The 13343-nt window shown below is 33.7% G+C and overlaps 1 protein-coding gene across 1 annotated transcript; it reads right to left on the reverse strand.

Annotated features, from left to right (window-relative positions):
* Positions 1–500: 500 nt before the first annotated feature.
* LOC140865083 (cytochrome P450 81Q32-like) lies at positions 501–7035 on the reverse strand. Its single transcript, XM_073269588.1, has 2 exons — positions 6117–7035; positions 501–1175 (listed from the first exon to the last, which is right to left on the reverse strand). Exons 1-2 carry the CDS (start codon positions 6990–6992, stop codon positions 558–560), a joined length of 1494 nt encoding a protein of 497 aa, XP_073125689.1. The 5' UTR covers positions 6993–7035; the 3' UTR covers positions 501–557.
* Between the last annotated feature and the right edge of the window lie 6308 nt (positions 7036–13343).

A 13343-nucleotide genomic window follows, 5' to 3' on the forward strand; every position in this document is an offset into this window, starting at 1 on the left:
ATAAATTTTTATGATAAATCAAATATATCATACTAGTCTATTAGATAGCATTTCAACAAAATAACAAACAAAGTCAACTATGTAACGCAAATAAATGCCATCAATCCAGTAATACTATTTTTTTTAAAGATAGTAATACTATTTTTCACTCGTTGAGACTTGTCGTCAAATTCATGTCAGTGGAGTCAACATTTGTACCATTCTATCATATGGTCATTTGGAATATGTATTGCACTATGATTCTACATTTTCTTCGAAGTTTATGCCAATTCTACTTAAAACTTCTCCTATCCGCTTCTAGAGTCGTTGATCAAGTCCAGACCCTCCATGAACGGGACGAGTTTAACAACATAGCATAATATAAACCTCCTAGAATTATTTCGATTAGTTTATTTATTTATTTTTTGGAAAAAAAAAAAACAGAAGATATACCTTAAATTATACATGCTATGGAAATGAAGCTTCTTCAAGGCTAGAACGAACACTTGTGGATTTTTAACTATCTCTGTATTTATTTCCATTAGTTTATTTATTACCACTCAACCAGTGTTAGCATTTCAGGCAGCAGACGAGAAAACTTGGCGCAGCACTTGGCGTGCTTTGCATTTGGCCTCAAGTGGTATAACTTTGGGCATGGATATCCCTGCCCCCTCGCTCAAATCCACCATTTCTTGACTTGTTCTTCGCCACTCGAAACATTGAATCAGCGACCCCAAGGCCAATCCCACAACCCGTTGCGCCAGACCACTTCCTGGACACGACCTCCGCCCCATCCCAAACGGCAGCAGTTTCGCCCCTCCGATTTCTTTGCCTTCAAATCTCTCGGGGTTGAAGCTTGCAGGATCATCCCAAGTCATGGGGTCTCTGTGGATGGCCCAAGCATTTACAAGCAAGATTGTTCCTTTAGGTATGTCGTATCCCCCGATCTTGCAATCGTCGGATGATTCATGTGGTACTAACAATGGTGCTGCGGGGAACAACCGAAATGTCTCGGAGATTATGTTTTGAAGATATGCTAACTTGGGTACTTCTGATTCATCGATGAGGCGATTGTTTCCCACGTTGTTGTCCAATTCAGCTCTAGCTTTTTCTAGCTTTTGTGGATGGTTGAGCAGAGCAGACATTGCCCACTCTATGGTCACCGATGACGTGTCGGTTCCAGCAAGTAGCATCACCTGAAAATTGGATTAGTACTTCATCTGAATTCTTTTTTAATGTTAAGGGTGAGGCCCATATTAAAATCCCACATCGAAAGATTATTAAAACTGAATGAGAAGACCTCCTATAAATAGAGCTCCCTTATTTCAGTTATTGTATCTCATTCTTCTCTTTTGTATTGACATTAGGGAAGAAAATAAAGAGAGGAAAAAAGAGTTGTTTTTTTCGGTGATTTCTTGTGTGAGTTAGAGAAATATTTTTTCTTTAATACTCGAGGCTTGGTTGTGGAGAGATATAGTATTTTGTATACACTTGTAATATTTCTCTGATAATAAAGATTTGCAGCAGCTCCGTGGACGTAGCTTATATTGGTTGAACCACGTAAATTTTTGGTGTTCTTTTTGATTATTTTATTCCGCAATTTCTATTATCGTCATGTTTGCTTTGGTATAATCCATAACTTGTATCAAAGCTATTACGGTGTTCGGGAGCCTTGGTGAAAAATTTCTTAAAATTCTGAGTATGCTCTGTGGTTGCAGCTTTGTCTGATTTTCCACATCAGAAAAGATTTTTTGAAATTTTATTAAGGCAGGAGAAGCGATGGCCAGAAATGACAGATCGGGACCTGGAATCAATAAGTTCGACGGTACAGATTTCACGTTCTGGCGGTTACAGATTAAAGATTATTTGTATAGCAAGAAGCTACATCAACCTCTATCCGGGGTGAAGCAAGAAAAGATGGAGAATGATGAGTGGGAGCTCCTTGATCGACAGGTGTTAGGGGTAATACGATTGACCCTAACAAAGAACGTGGCACACAACGTGGCGGAGGCAAAAACTACGGAGGAGATTATGTCCATTTTGTCGGACATGTACGAGAAGCCATTAGCAAATAATAAAGTGTTCCTCATGAAAAAGTTATTCAACTTGAAGATGGAGGAAGATGCTTCGGTGGCGGCACACATAAATGAATTCAACACGATTGTTTCCCAGCTAACATCGGTTGAAATCAAATTTGATGAGGAGATTCGAGCACTTATTCTTTTGGCGTCTTTACCAAATGTTTGGGAGCCGATGCGGGCAGCGGTTAGCAATTCTGCTCGAAAAAGAAAGTTACAATTTAATGATATCAGAGATCGAATCCTTGGTGAAGAAGTTCGCAGGATGGATTCGGGAGAAGCAACATCATCGAGATCTGCCCTAAATCTCGAATACATTTGAAAAGAAATTGAAGTGCTGGAGCTGTGGTGAAACTGGTCACATGAAATAGGACTGCAAATCACCCAAGAATAATGCAAATGTTGTTACTGAGAATGTACATGATGCCTTAGTACTATCCATGGAAAGCCCGGTTGATTCTTGGGTTATGGATTCGGGAGCTTCGTTTCATACCACTGATGATCGTGAGCTATTCAATAATTACACTGTTGGTAATTACGAAAAAGTTTTCCTGGCTGATGGAAAACCTTTGGAAATAGCTGGCATCGGTGATGTCAGTTTGAAAATGTCAAACGGATCTATCTGGAAGCTCAACAAAGTGAGGCATGTACCAAAGTTGACCCGGAATCTGATCTCAGTAGGACAACTTGATGAAGAAGGCCATAAAATGACCTTTGGTGATGGCTCTTGGAAAGTGAGCAAAGGAGCCATGATTGTTGCTCGAGGAACAAAAACTGGAACTCTTTATATGACTTCCAGTTGCAGAGAAATGTTAGCAGCTGTGGATGCGGGAGCTAACTCAAGTCTATGACACTGTAGACTTGGACATATGAGTGAGAATGGAATGAAGATGCTGATATCAAAAGGGAAGCTACCGGAGTTAAAAACTGTCGAACACAAACTGTGTGAAAGTTATGTTCTTGGAAAATAGAAAAGAGTGAGCTTTTCGAAAGACGGTAGGGAACCAAAAGCATCAAAATTGGAGTTGGTTCATACTGACGTGTGGGAGCCATCTCCTGTGACATCCCTTGGCGGCTCACGATATTATGTAACATTTATCGATGATTCGAGCAGGAAAGTTTGGGTTTATTTTTTGAAAAATAAATCTGATGTTTATGAAACATTTAAGAAGTGGAAAGCCATGGTGGAGAATGAGACCAACTTGAAGGTGAAATGTTTACGGTCTGATAACGGTGGAGAATATGAAGATTTTGAGTTCAAGAAGTATTGTGCACTAAACGGGATCAAGATGGAGAAAACCATTCCTGGTACACCTCAACAGAATGGTGTGGCTGAAAGAATGAACAAAACTCTGAATGAACGTGCCAGGAGCATGAGATTGCACGCTGGACTGCCAAAATCATTCTGGGCTAATGCAGTTAACACTGCAGCGTATTTGATCAACAGAGGACCTTCGGTACCACTTGATTGCAGAATACCAGAAGAGGTCTGGAGCGGCAAAGGAGTAAACCTTTCGTTCTTGAAAGTGTTTGGTTGTCTCTCATATGTTCACATCGATTCAGCCAGTAGAACGAAACTTGATCCGAAATCAAAAAAATGTTTCTTTATTGGTTATGGAGATAATGATTTTGGTTATCGGTTCTGGGATGACCAAAATCGAAAGATCATTCGGAGCAGAGATGCCATTTTTAATGAGCAAGTTTTGTACAAAGACAAATCAGACATTCCAGCTGGAGATAAATGTCCTGAAGTCAAGAAAACAAATGAAGTGACATTGATAGATATTCCTATGTATGAATCGGAGGATAGTAACCAGGAAGAAGAAACTGCACAAGAAGCTAATCCACAAACTCCGGTGATTGAACTGAGGAGATCTTCGAGAACAATAAGACCACCTGATAAGTACTCCCCTGCACTTCATTATATTTTGCTGACAGATAAAGGTGAACCAGAGACCTTTGATGAAGCGATGCAAAATGATGATTCAATCAAGTAGGAGTTAGCCATGAAAGACGAGATGGATTCACTGTCATCCAATCAGACTTGGGAGTTAACAGAACTTTCGGAAGACAAAAAGGCATTACACAACAAGTGGGTGTACCGGATCAAAGAAGAAGTTGACGGTAGCAAGCGGAAAGGCGTTGATTATACCGAGATTTTCTCTCCAGTGGTGAAGTTAACAACTATCAGAACTGTACTTGGACTAGTGGCTAAGGAAGACTTACATCTGGAGCAGTTGGATGTAAAGACGGTGTTTCTTCATGGTGACTTGGATGAAGAAATTTATATGAAGCAGCCACAGGGATTTGAAGTACGAGGGAAGGAGAAAATGGTATGCAAACTTCAGAAGAGCTTGTACGGTCTCAAACAAGCTCCAAGACAGTGGTACAAGAAGTTTGATGGATTCATGAATAACAACGGTTTCCTGAGGTGTCAGACAGATCACTGTTGTTATATGAAGAAGATTTATGGTTCTTATATCATTCTACTGCTATATGTGGATGACATGTTGATAGCAGGATCGTGTCTGGAGAAGATTGATAAACTCAAGAGAGAGTTATCAAAACAATTTGCAATGAAGGATTTGGGAGCTGCAAAGCAAATCCTTGGAATGAGGATCTCAAGAGATCGGGTGAACGGAGTCTTGAAGTTATCTCAGGCAGAGTACGTGAAAAAGGTTCTTAGCAGATTCAACATGGATGAAGCTAAAGCTGTGAGTACTCCTCTGGCTAGTCACTTTAAACTAACCAAAGCTCAATCATCATCGACGGAGCAGGAGCATGCTTATATGAATAAGATTCCTTATGCTTCTGCTGTCGGAAGCCTCATGTATGCAATGGTGTGCACCAGACCAGACATAGCACATGTAGTGGGAGTTGTGAGCAGGTTTATGAGAAATCCGGGAAAACAACACTGGGAAGCAGTGAAGTGGATTCTCAGATACTTGAAAGGTACCGCTGGTTTATCTCTATGCTTCAGGAGGACTAATCAGGACTTACAAGGATATGTCGATGCTGACATGGGTGGTGACCTAGATGGCAGAAAGAGTACTACTGGATATGTGTTCACATTAGGTGGTACGGCAGTAAGTTGGGTGTTCAAGTTACAAAAGATTTTTGCACTTTCGACTACTGAAGCTGAGTACGTTTCAGTCACGGAAGCGAGCAAAGAGATGATTTGGTTGAGATCATTTCTTGAGGAATTGGGTCAGAAGCTTGAGGATAGCACATTACACTGTGACAGTCAGAGTGCTATTCATTTGGCAAAGAATCTTGTTTATCATGCTAGGACGAAGCATATACAGGTTCGATACCATTTCATCAGATCAGTTTTGGAAGATGGAATCTTGATGCTTGAAAAGATTTCTGAAAGTAAAAATCCAGCTGATATGTTCACAAAGGCGGTGACCACTGACAAACTGAAGTTATGTTCGACTTCAGTTGGATTGCAAGTATAAGCAAGGAGGCATGAGCTGCTGCATTGACTGTGTGAAGCCATGATTGAAATCAAGTCTTCAAGTGGGAGAATTGTTAAGGGTGAGACCCATATTAAAATCCCATATCGGAAGATTATCAAAACTGAATGAGAAGACCTCCTATAAATAGAGCTCCCTTATTTCAGTTATTGTATCACATTCTTCTCTTTTGTATTGACATTAGAGAAGAAAATAAAGAGAGGAAAAAAGAGTTGTTTTTTTCGGTGATTTCTTGTGTGAGTTAGAGAAATATTTTTTCGGTAATACTCGAGGCTTGGGTGTGGAGAGATATAGTGTTTTGTATACACTTGTAATATTTCTCCGGTAATAAAGATTTGCAGCAGCTCCGTGGACGTAGCCTATATTGGGTGAACCACGTAAATCTTTGGTGTTCTTGTTGATTATTTTATTTCGCAATTTCTATTATCGTAATGTTCGCTTCGGTATAATCCATAACATTTAAGAGGGCCGGGGTTTAGTGAATTTTATAGGTTCTAGTTGCTTCTTCTTGTTCATGTTATAACTCATTCAATTTCATTCATTAGTAAGAAAAAACTGGGAAGAAGGAATTATGCTAACTCACCATTATAATGCCTTTGATGATTGAATCCGTGTAGTACTCTGGCTGAGACTCTTGCAAATCAAGAAAATGGCCTATCATGGTGGTTTTTACTTTATCACGGCGGTGTTCATCGATCAATCCTTGCAAGAAAGCATCCATTTCCTTACTCAGCCTTTTCATACCTTTCTCTTTACCGTTATAGTCGATCCATTTCAATACTGGGAAAAAATCGGCGGGATTGGATACACCACCGTACGTGATAGCCTCTTTAATCAGCTCTCGGAAGTTCTTCGCCTGTTCATTATCCTCGGATTCACCGAAGTACCTCTTCCCCGCCACCATTCTCATGATAATATTGAAGGACAACTCGGAAAACAGGGACTTGAGTTCCACTCTGGCGTAATCATGCTGCGACTTTTGGTAGAGCTTTCGCAGAAGAACCTTGATTTCATCTTGCCGTATGGCTTGAAACATGTTCAAGCGGGCCGATGAGAATATCTCGATTGTAGTGAGGCGCCGGAGATTGCGCCAATGCTCGCCGTATGAAGACGTTATCAGGACTGTGTAGTTGTAGCCGAGGTATTTGCCGATGGTTAGCCGAGGCCTGTTGGCTAACACTACGTCGTTCTTGGTGAAGCATTCCTCCGCCGCGGCAGGGGACGAGACCACCACCACGAGTCGGGTTCCGAAGCGAAGGGAGAAGATGGGGCCTAAATTTTCTGAGAATTTATGGTAGATTCGATGCATAGGCGGCCTGAGGAGGTGGAGGTGGCCTATTACTGGAAGTGCAGGAACCGGACTCGGCGGGAGTTTTCGGTTTCTTACGTTTGATGGGAAGATTAGTGCCAAAAGAAGAAGGAAGAGTGGAAGGAGGATGTAGAACCAGGTTGCATCCATGGCTGTGATTTGTTTCTCTCTGAATACGTCCACAATATTCAAGTTTATCGGGCACTATTTATATTGATGTTAGGGTCACGGATGCCAAAACTCAACCCAATCCGTTTATCCTACACGAATCGATCCGAAAAATATCGGGTAAAGGTTAGGGGCTTTTTGGTTCGGATCAAATCAGGTTGACCTGAAAACTAATCCGAAAAAAAAAATCGGATTCAGGTTGGGTTCGGGTCAACCCGAGATGACCCGAATTTTTTTTTATTATTATTATATAAAATTAAAAAATATTTGATGCATTTTTATATACTAGTAAAAGTCACGTGCGATGCACGTGAAAATATTTTTTATTATCGATAAATGTTGTTAAATAAATGAGTTGAAATTATAAGAGATAAACGTGCAGTTAATTAATAATTTTCATAGTATTTTAGTAATTAGTAAAATTCAATGTAATATAATATGTACAACAGGTATTATAAAATGAGTGCAAACAATCTTTGTTCAAAGATTTTATATGTTACAAATCTAATTGAATTTATAGTTGTTGCAAATAATGGTTGTAATAAATATTATAATTTTATATAAATTAGACATTGAGTATATTTTGATGTCATGATATACTTATTAAATAAAATTTAAAAAAATATATAATATATAATACATAGTATTGAAAAATTATTTTATCACTACTGATTATGAGAAAAAAAATAATATAGATATGCATTCTAAACCTTAAATTAAATTACATTGTATTTTTTCATTTATAAAACCACTTTTATTTCTTTCACAATTTTTTCGTTTGTCATTATTTTTTTATTATTTATAAAAAAAATCAATTTTCTCATCATCTTCAATAATAATTTTAGTGATGTTGTCTCCATCAATTATTTGCATTTTTATAACTTTATTCTTTGATCCTTTTGTTGGATCATGACCTCTTTTTTTATTTTTTTTATTTTCTTTTTATGCTGAAAGTAATTCTTTGCAAGAGTAGAATTAATTTCATTTTCTACGATCTCCATTCTTGTGTAATTGTCTTCTATTACTTGTAAGTCGGTATTGTTAATGATCAACGATGTTGGACGTTCTCTTTTATTTTTAATTTCATGTTAAGTTGTTCGAAATTTACTATTGCAATTATTTTTTTGCTAAAATTTTTGCTTGAATTTTGAATGATTTCGATTAAAAGTGTTAACATTACGTCTTGTATTTCAACAGTCTTTTCCATTTAAAGAATAAATGTATATTCTTTTTTATTTGGTGCCTCTAAAAGCTTGTAGTATATAATTGAAGTGTTGTTGTCTTATAGATAAAATATATTTTATTAATAATTAGTAATACTATATATTTTTTGAATAAAAATCTATTTACTCTTAGTGATAAAATCAATATAATTTTCAACGTTTCAACTAATAAAAACATTTGCAACATTTTCGAACAATGTAACATTTATAGTTACAATGTTTATCACTTACCGTCATCGTTATTCTATAGCTATATTAATAATTTAAAATAATACATTATCAATAACTCATGTTAGTCTATAGATATAATATTTAATATAGTTTTATCTTGGCACAATAATGATATTGAAGCTTATGCAATTATTACAACTCGGGTTTTCCATCATTTTGTTGATTAATATTAAATAATTAATTATGACATTCATCGTACCATGAATTTGTCTTATTTTCTTTCTGGGAAAATACTCTTTTAGGTCCATTAACTTGTCCATGTTTTGGTTTTGGTCCATTAACTTTTCAAAATTTGGTTTTGGTACACTAATTTTTAATTTTCAGTGATTTTGGTCCAACTGCATACGTGTCAGTTAGACATTGGCACACGTCACCCAAAAAATGCTAATGTGTGCCAATGTCTAGCTGACACGTGTGCAGATGACCAAAATCACTGAAAATTAAAAGTTAGTGTGAAAAATTAATGGACCAAAACCAAAAACATGGACAAGTTAATGGACCAAAAAAATATTTTCCCTTTCTTTCTTATGTATGTATGTTCTGAATCGATATAATTTATTTTGTATTTGTTAATAAGTGAGATATGTTAATCAAATTAAATATAATATTCATTTTGTAATGTCATATCTTATGTATTGATTAGTTATTTTATGAGTATTGATTTATATAATTTAAATTATTAATAAATATATTTTTTTCATTATATGTTGGATTTTTCTCTCTTTCACGCTTTGTTTTTCATTTACCATGCGTCGTTTCTTCTCTGTGAAAGAATAAATATTATCATAATCTTTAATAGCAATTTTTGTGGTGGATTTGTCCAAAGCCAAAGACCCACCCGAACCTGCTTGTGGACCCATTTGGGCTAGTCTAAACTCTCCTCGCCGGGGCAGGTATAATACGGGGCTGGGTTTAGATCCGACTCATTGTCATTCCTTTATTGAAGTGTTGTCGTTCTTTAAATAAAGTAGATTTGATTAATAATTGGTAATAATATATACTATTTAAAATAAAAAATTATTACATGTCTTAGTGATGAAATCAATATAATCTTTAATATTGCAACTAATAAAAACATTTGCAATATTTTTTAACAGTGTAACCCTCGCAGTTTCAATATTTTTTTATTATTTAAGGTCATCATTATTCTATATCTACATTAACATTTTAGAATAAGACATCGTCAATAACTCATGTAAGCTTATAAATATAGTGTTTAATATAGTTTTATCTTGACACAATATTGATATTGAAACCTATGAAATTATTACAACTCGTGTTTTTCATTGTTTTGTTGATTAATCTTGAGAAATTATGGTTTGTTTCGTACCATGAATTCATTTTATTTTTTATCTCATGTATGTATGCTTTGAAGCAATATTGATAGGATCGATTGGGGGGGGTCACTGTAGCAGTTTACCCTAATATCTTTTACAAGTTGAGTTCAGTTGAGATGAGTCAACTGAGCTCTTTTTTTCTCGTGTGTTGATGTTGATTAACAAACAAAGTATGTGCGAAAAATGTCAATCAAAAGATTAGAACATAATTCAAATGGTTAGTCAGTTTAGTAAGTGTTTGGAAATGATAAACTGAAAGTTAATTAACACAAATGATGTTTATGAATGTTCGGATATTTCAACCACTCCTACGTCACCCCTTCTTCCGTCTTGGAAGGATTTACTTTAGAAGACTTTGACAGTTACAAGCAATTTGTAAGAGTCTGATCCAAGACTATGACTTACACATAGCCTATCCCAAAACTTCTAGAAACAAGAACACAGGCCTAGACTGCTTCTTATCACAACGATAGTGTTTTTCACAGAACACTCAACTGATCTATTACAGAGTTTATAACTCGATAGAGCCTTAGCATAGATTGATCCTACACTTGATCAGAATAATCCTTTATGCGTGTGCTCGATCAGTTGACTACACCAATTCTTGAGATTCTTTGAGTGTTTACAATTTATGGTTCGATTGTGTTACGTACCCACTGAATATTTTCTTGTTATCACACATACGCCACCAGCGTCTCTCTTTCCAATCTTGTATTTATAAGCTTTCTCTAACGGCTCCATTTGAATTCAAATCATTTAATGTTGGTTTGTCTTTTCTCCAACATTCTCTGACAACAGTATACTGACTTCCCATCGGTAACTTTGCGTTGTCAGGCTTGTATGGAAAACTTTATCCACTTCAAGTCGTGGTGGTAAACTGATGTGATGAGTGAGAGTTCTTGCTATTGATCAGTTTAGTAGCTTTGTGTGTCAATAGTTTAGTACAAGTTCTCATGTGATCAGTTTATCCCTTTTTCTTTGGAGACTCATTTTAACGCTTTCTTTGATAAAACGTTTTTCTTCTCTTGAAGATTAAATTCTAGCCCTTCGATGTATCTTCAGTTTGGGTCAATGGTCAACTCAGTTTAGCTCATATCAGTTTTGTGTTTCCTGCTTTGTTGACTTCTATCGGATTAGTTTGACAAGCATCGAAACCTGGATATTTCAGTTTCCAACAAATATGATTTATTATGTATTTGTTAATAAGTGAGATAAAATAATCAAATTAAATTAAATATTTATTTTGTAATTTTTTATCTTATGTGTTGATTACTTATTTTGTTACTATTGATTTATGAAAAAAAAAAAATGTAATATAGATAATGCATTTAAATCTTAATTTAAATTATTGAGCAAATATTTTTTTCTTTTATATTTTGGACTTTTCTCTCTCACTATTTTTTTTATTTACCATGCGTTTTTTATTCTCTATGAAAAAATTAATATTCTCATCATCCGTAATATATAGCAATTCTTGTGATGTTATTTTCATCAATCATTTACATTTCTATCGTTATTATTTTATTTTTTTGTTGGACGAACACTTTTTATTACTAAAAATCTTTACTTGCAAGAATAACAATAACTTCATCATTCTCAACTGCAATCTAGTATGTTATCATTTTCTATTATTTGTATCGTTAACGATCGATGTATTTGTTGGCCATGCTATTTTCTTTTTAATTTCTTGTTTTTTGAAATTTAATGATCTCCTTTTGCTTACAATGCTTTCGTTGTTGAAATTTTTTTAATGAATTTTAAATGTCTTTAATAACAAATATTAACATTCCATCTTTTATTTCAATCGTTTTGTCTATATGGATCAAATTGATATAATATTGAACACTGCAATCAATAAAAACATTTGCAACATTTTCGAACAATATAACAGTTGCAATTTCAGTGTCATCATTTATGATCATCGTTTTTATACATTTATATTAAAAGTTTAAGATAAGACATTTCAATAACTCACATGAGCTTATAAATATAATGTTTAAATATAGTTTTGCGTTGACACAATATTAATATCAAAGTTTATCCAATTATTACAACTCGGGTTTTTCATTGTTTTGCTGATTGATCTTGAAATTACTACATGCTTCATGTCATGGATTTGTCAATTTTTTTATCTCATGTATTTATTTCTTGAAGCAATATAATTTGTGATATGTTTGTTAATAAGTAATATACGTTAAATCAAATTAAATATTGATTTTATAATTTTCTATCTCATGTTCAATAAATGTTAAAAATAAAAAAATTTACCTTCAAAACATGTATTTTTAAGTTACAGAAAGCCATAACCGATTTATCTATCTCTATCTCTTGTAAAAATATTCATTCGTTAATTGAAAGATCATCCAATAAATAATTGTTATACTTTTAAGTTTTAATGATGAGGCAAAATAGTTGACTTTTTTAATTTGAACGTTAACATATATGGTATGAGTGTGTTGATTTGTTCTTTATTTATAATTTGGATTAAAACTTGACTCCATTTTAATTGATTTATTTCAAAATCAGTGTGTAATTTAATTCAAATATATATTTTTATAATGTTTGGAAATATGATATTTCTAATATATAATTATGAACTCATGATTTAATTATTTAGCACAATAGGTCCTTACACAAATTTTGGAATGTCGTTGTTTTAAGTTGAACCTTTCCTATTATTAGTTGCGTGTTTTTTATTTATTATTTTGAATTAAAATTTGACTCCACTTGACTTGATTTATTTCAACATCGGTGTGTAATTTAATTTATATTTATATATATATATATATTAATAACATTTACAAATATGATATTTTTGTATATTTATATACTCATGATATAATTAGTTAGCTCAATATATATCCTTACACAAATTAAAATTCATAAGATTTTTTTTGAAAAAATATGTTCATTCAGTCTGCAAACAAATAAAAACCAAAGTATTTTGGTGTTTCAATCTTTTAGAAAATTGAATTTTAATTAAGATTTTTGTGGAATTTTTTTTAAAAATATTTGTGAAAAAAATTTGTTCACTTTATCTACAAGAAAATAAAAACAAAAGTATGTTGATATTTCAATCTTTTTGAAAACTGGATGTTTATCTAATATGCATACACTTTGTCAATTTTGACTTTATCTTAATAATTGATTTTACAAAAGTTTCCTCACATGATTTATTAAGTGTGTACAAACCAAGGACAAAGTTGAAAATACACAATGAAAAACTTTGACATTGGTTCATACTTTTATAATTGGTATATATATATATATATACAATGTATGTTTGAAAAAAATTTATTGTATATTGATATCATATATTTTCTTCATTTAATGTTTATTTTGAACAATTTTTATTTTTTAAAATAAATTTTTTATTTTTTCTTAGTAAATATACTTTAAGTTTTCTACGACTAAACTTTCAAATTTAAATTATATATAAACATAGATTTTGTTATTATGTGATTAAATTAAATATGACTATTATTATTGTGTGTTTTGAATTTTTATATAATTATTTTGTTCAAAAAAAAATCTGGTTGATT

This window comes from Henckelia pumila, chromosome 4, assembly GCF_033568475.1.
Source record: "Henckelia pumila isolate YLH828 chromosome 4, ASM3356847v2, whole genome shotgun sequence".
Taxonomy (NCBI): Eukaryota; Viridiplantae; Streptophyta; class Magnoliopsida; order Lamiales; family Gesneriaceae; genus Henckelia; species Henckelia pumila.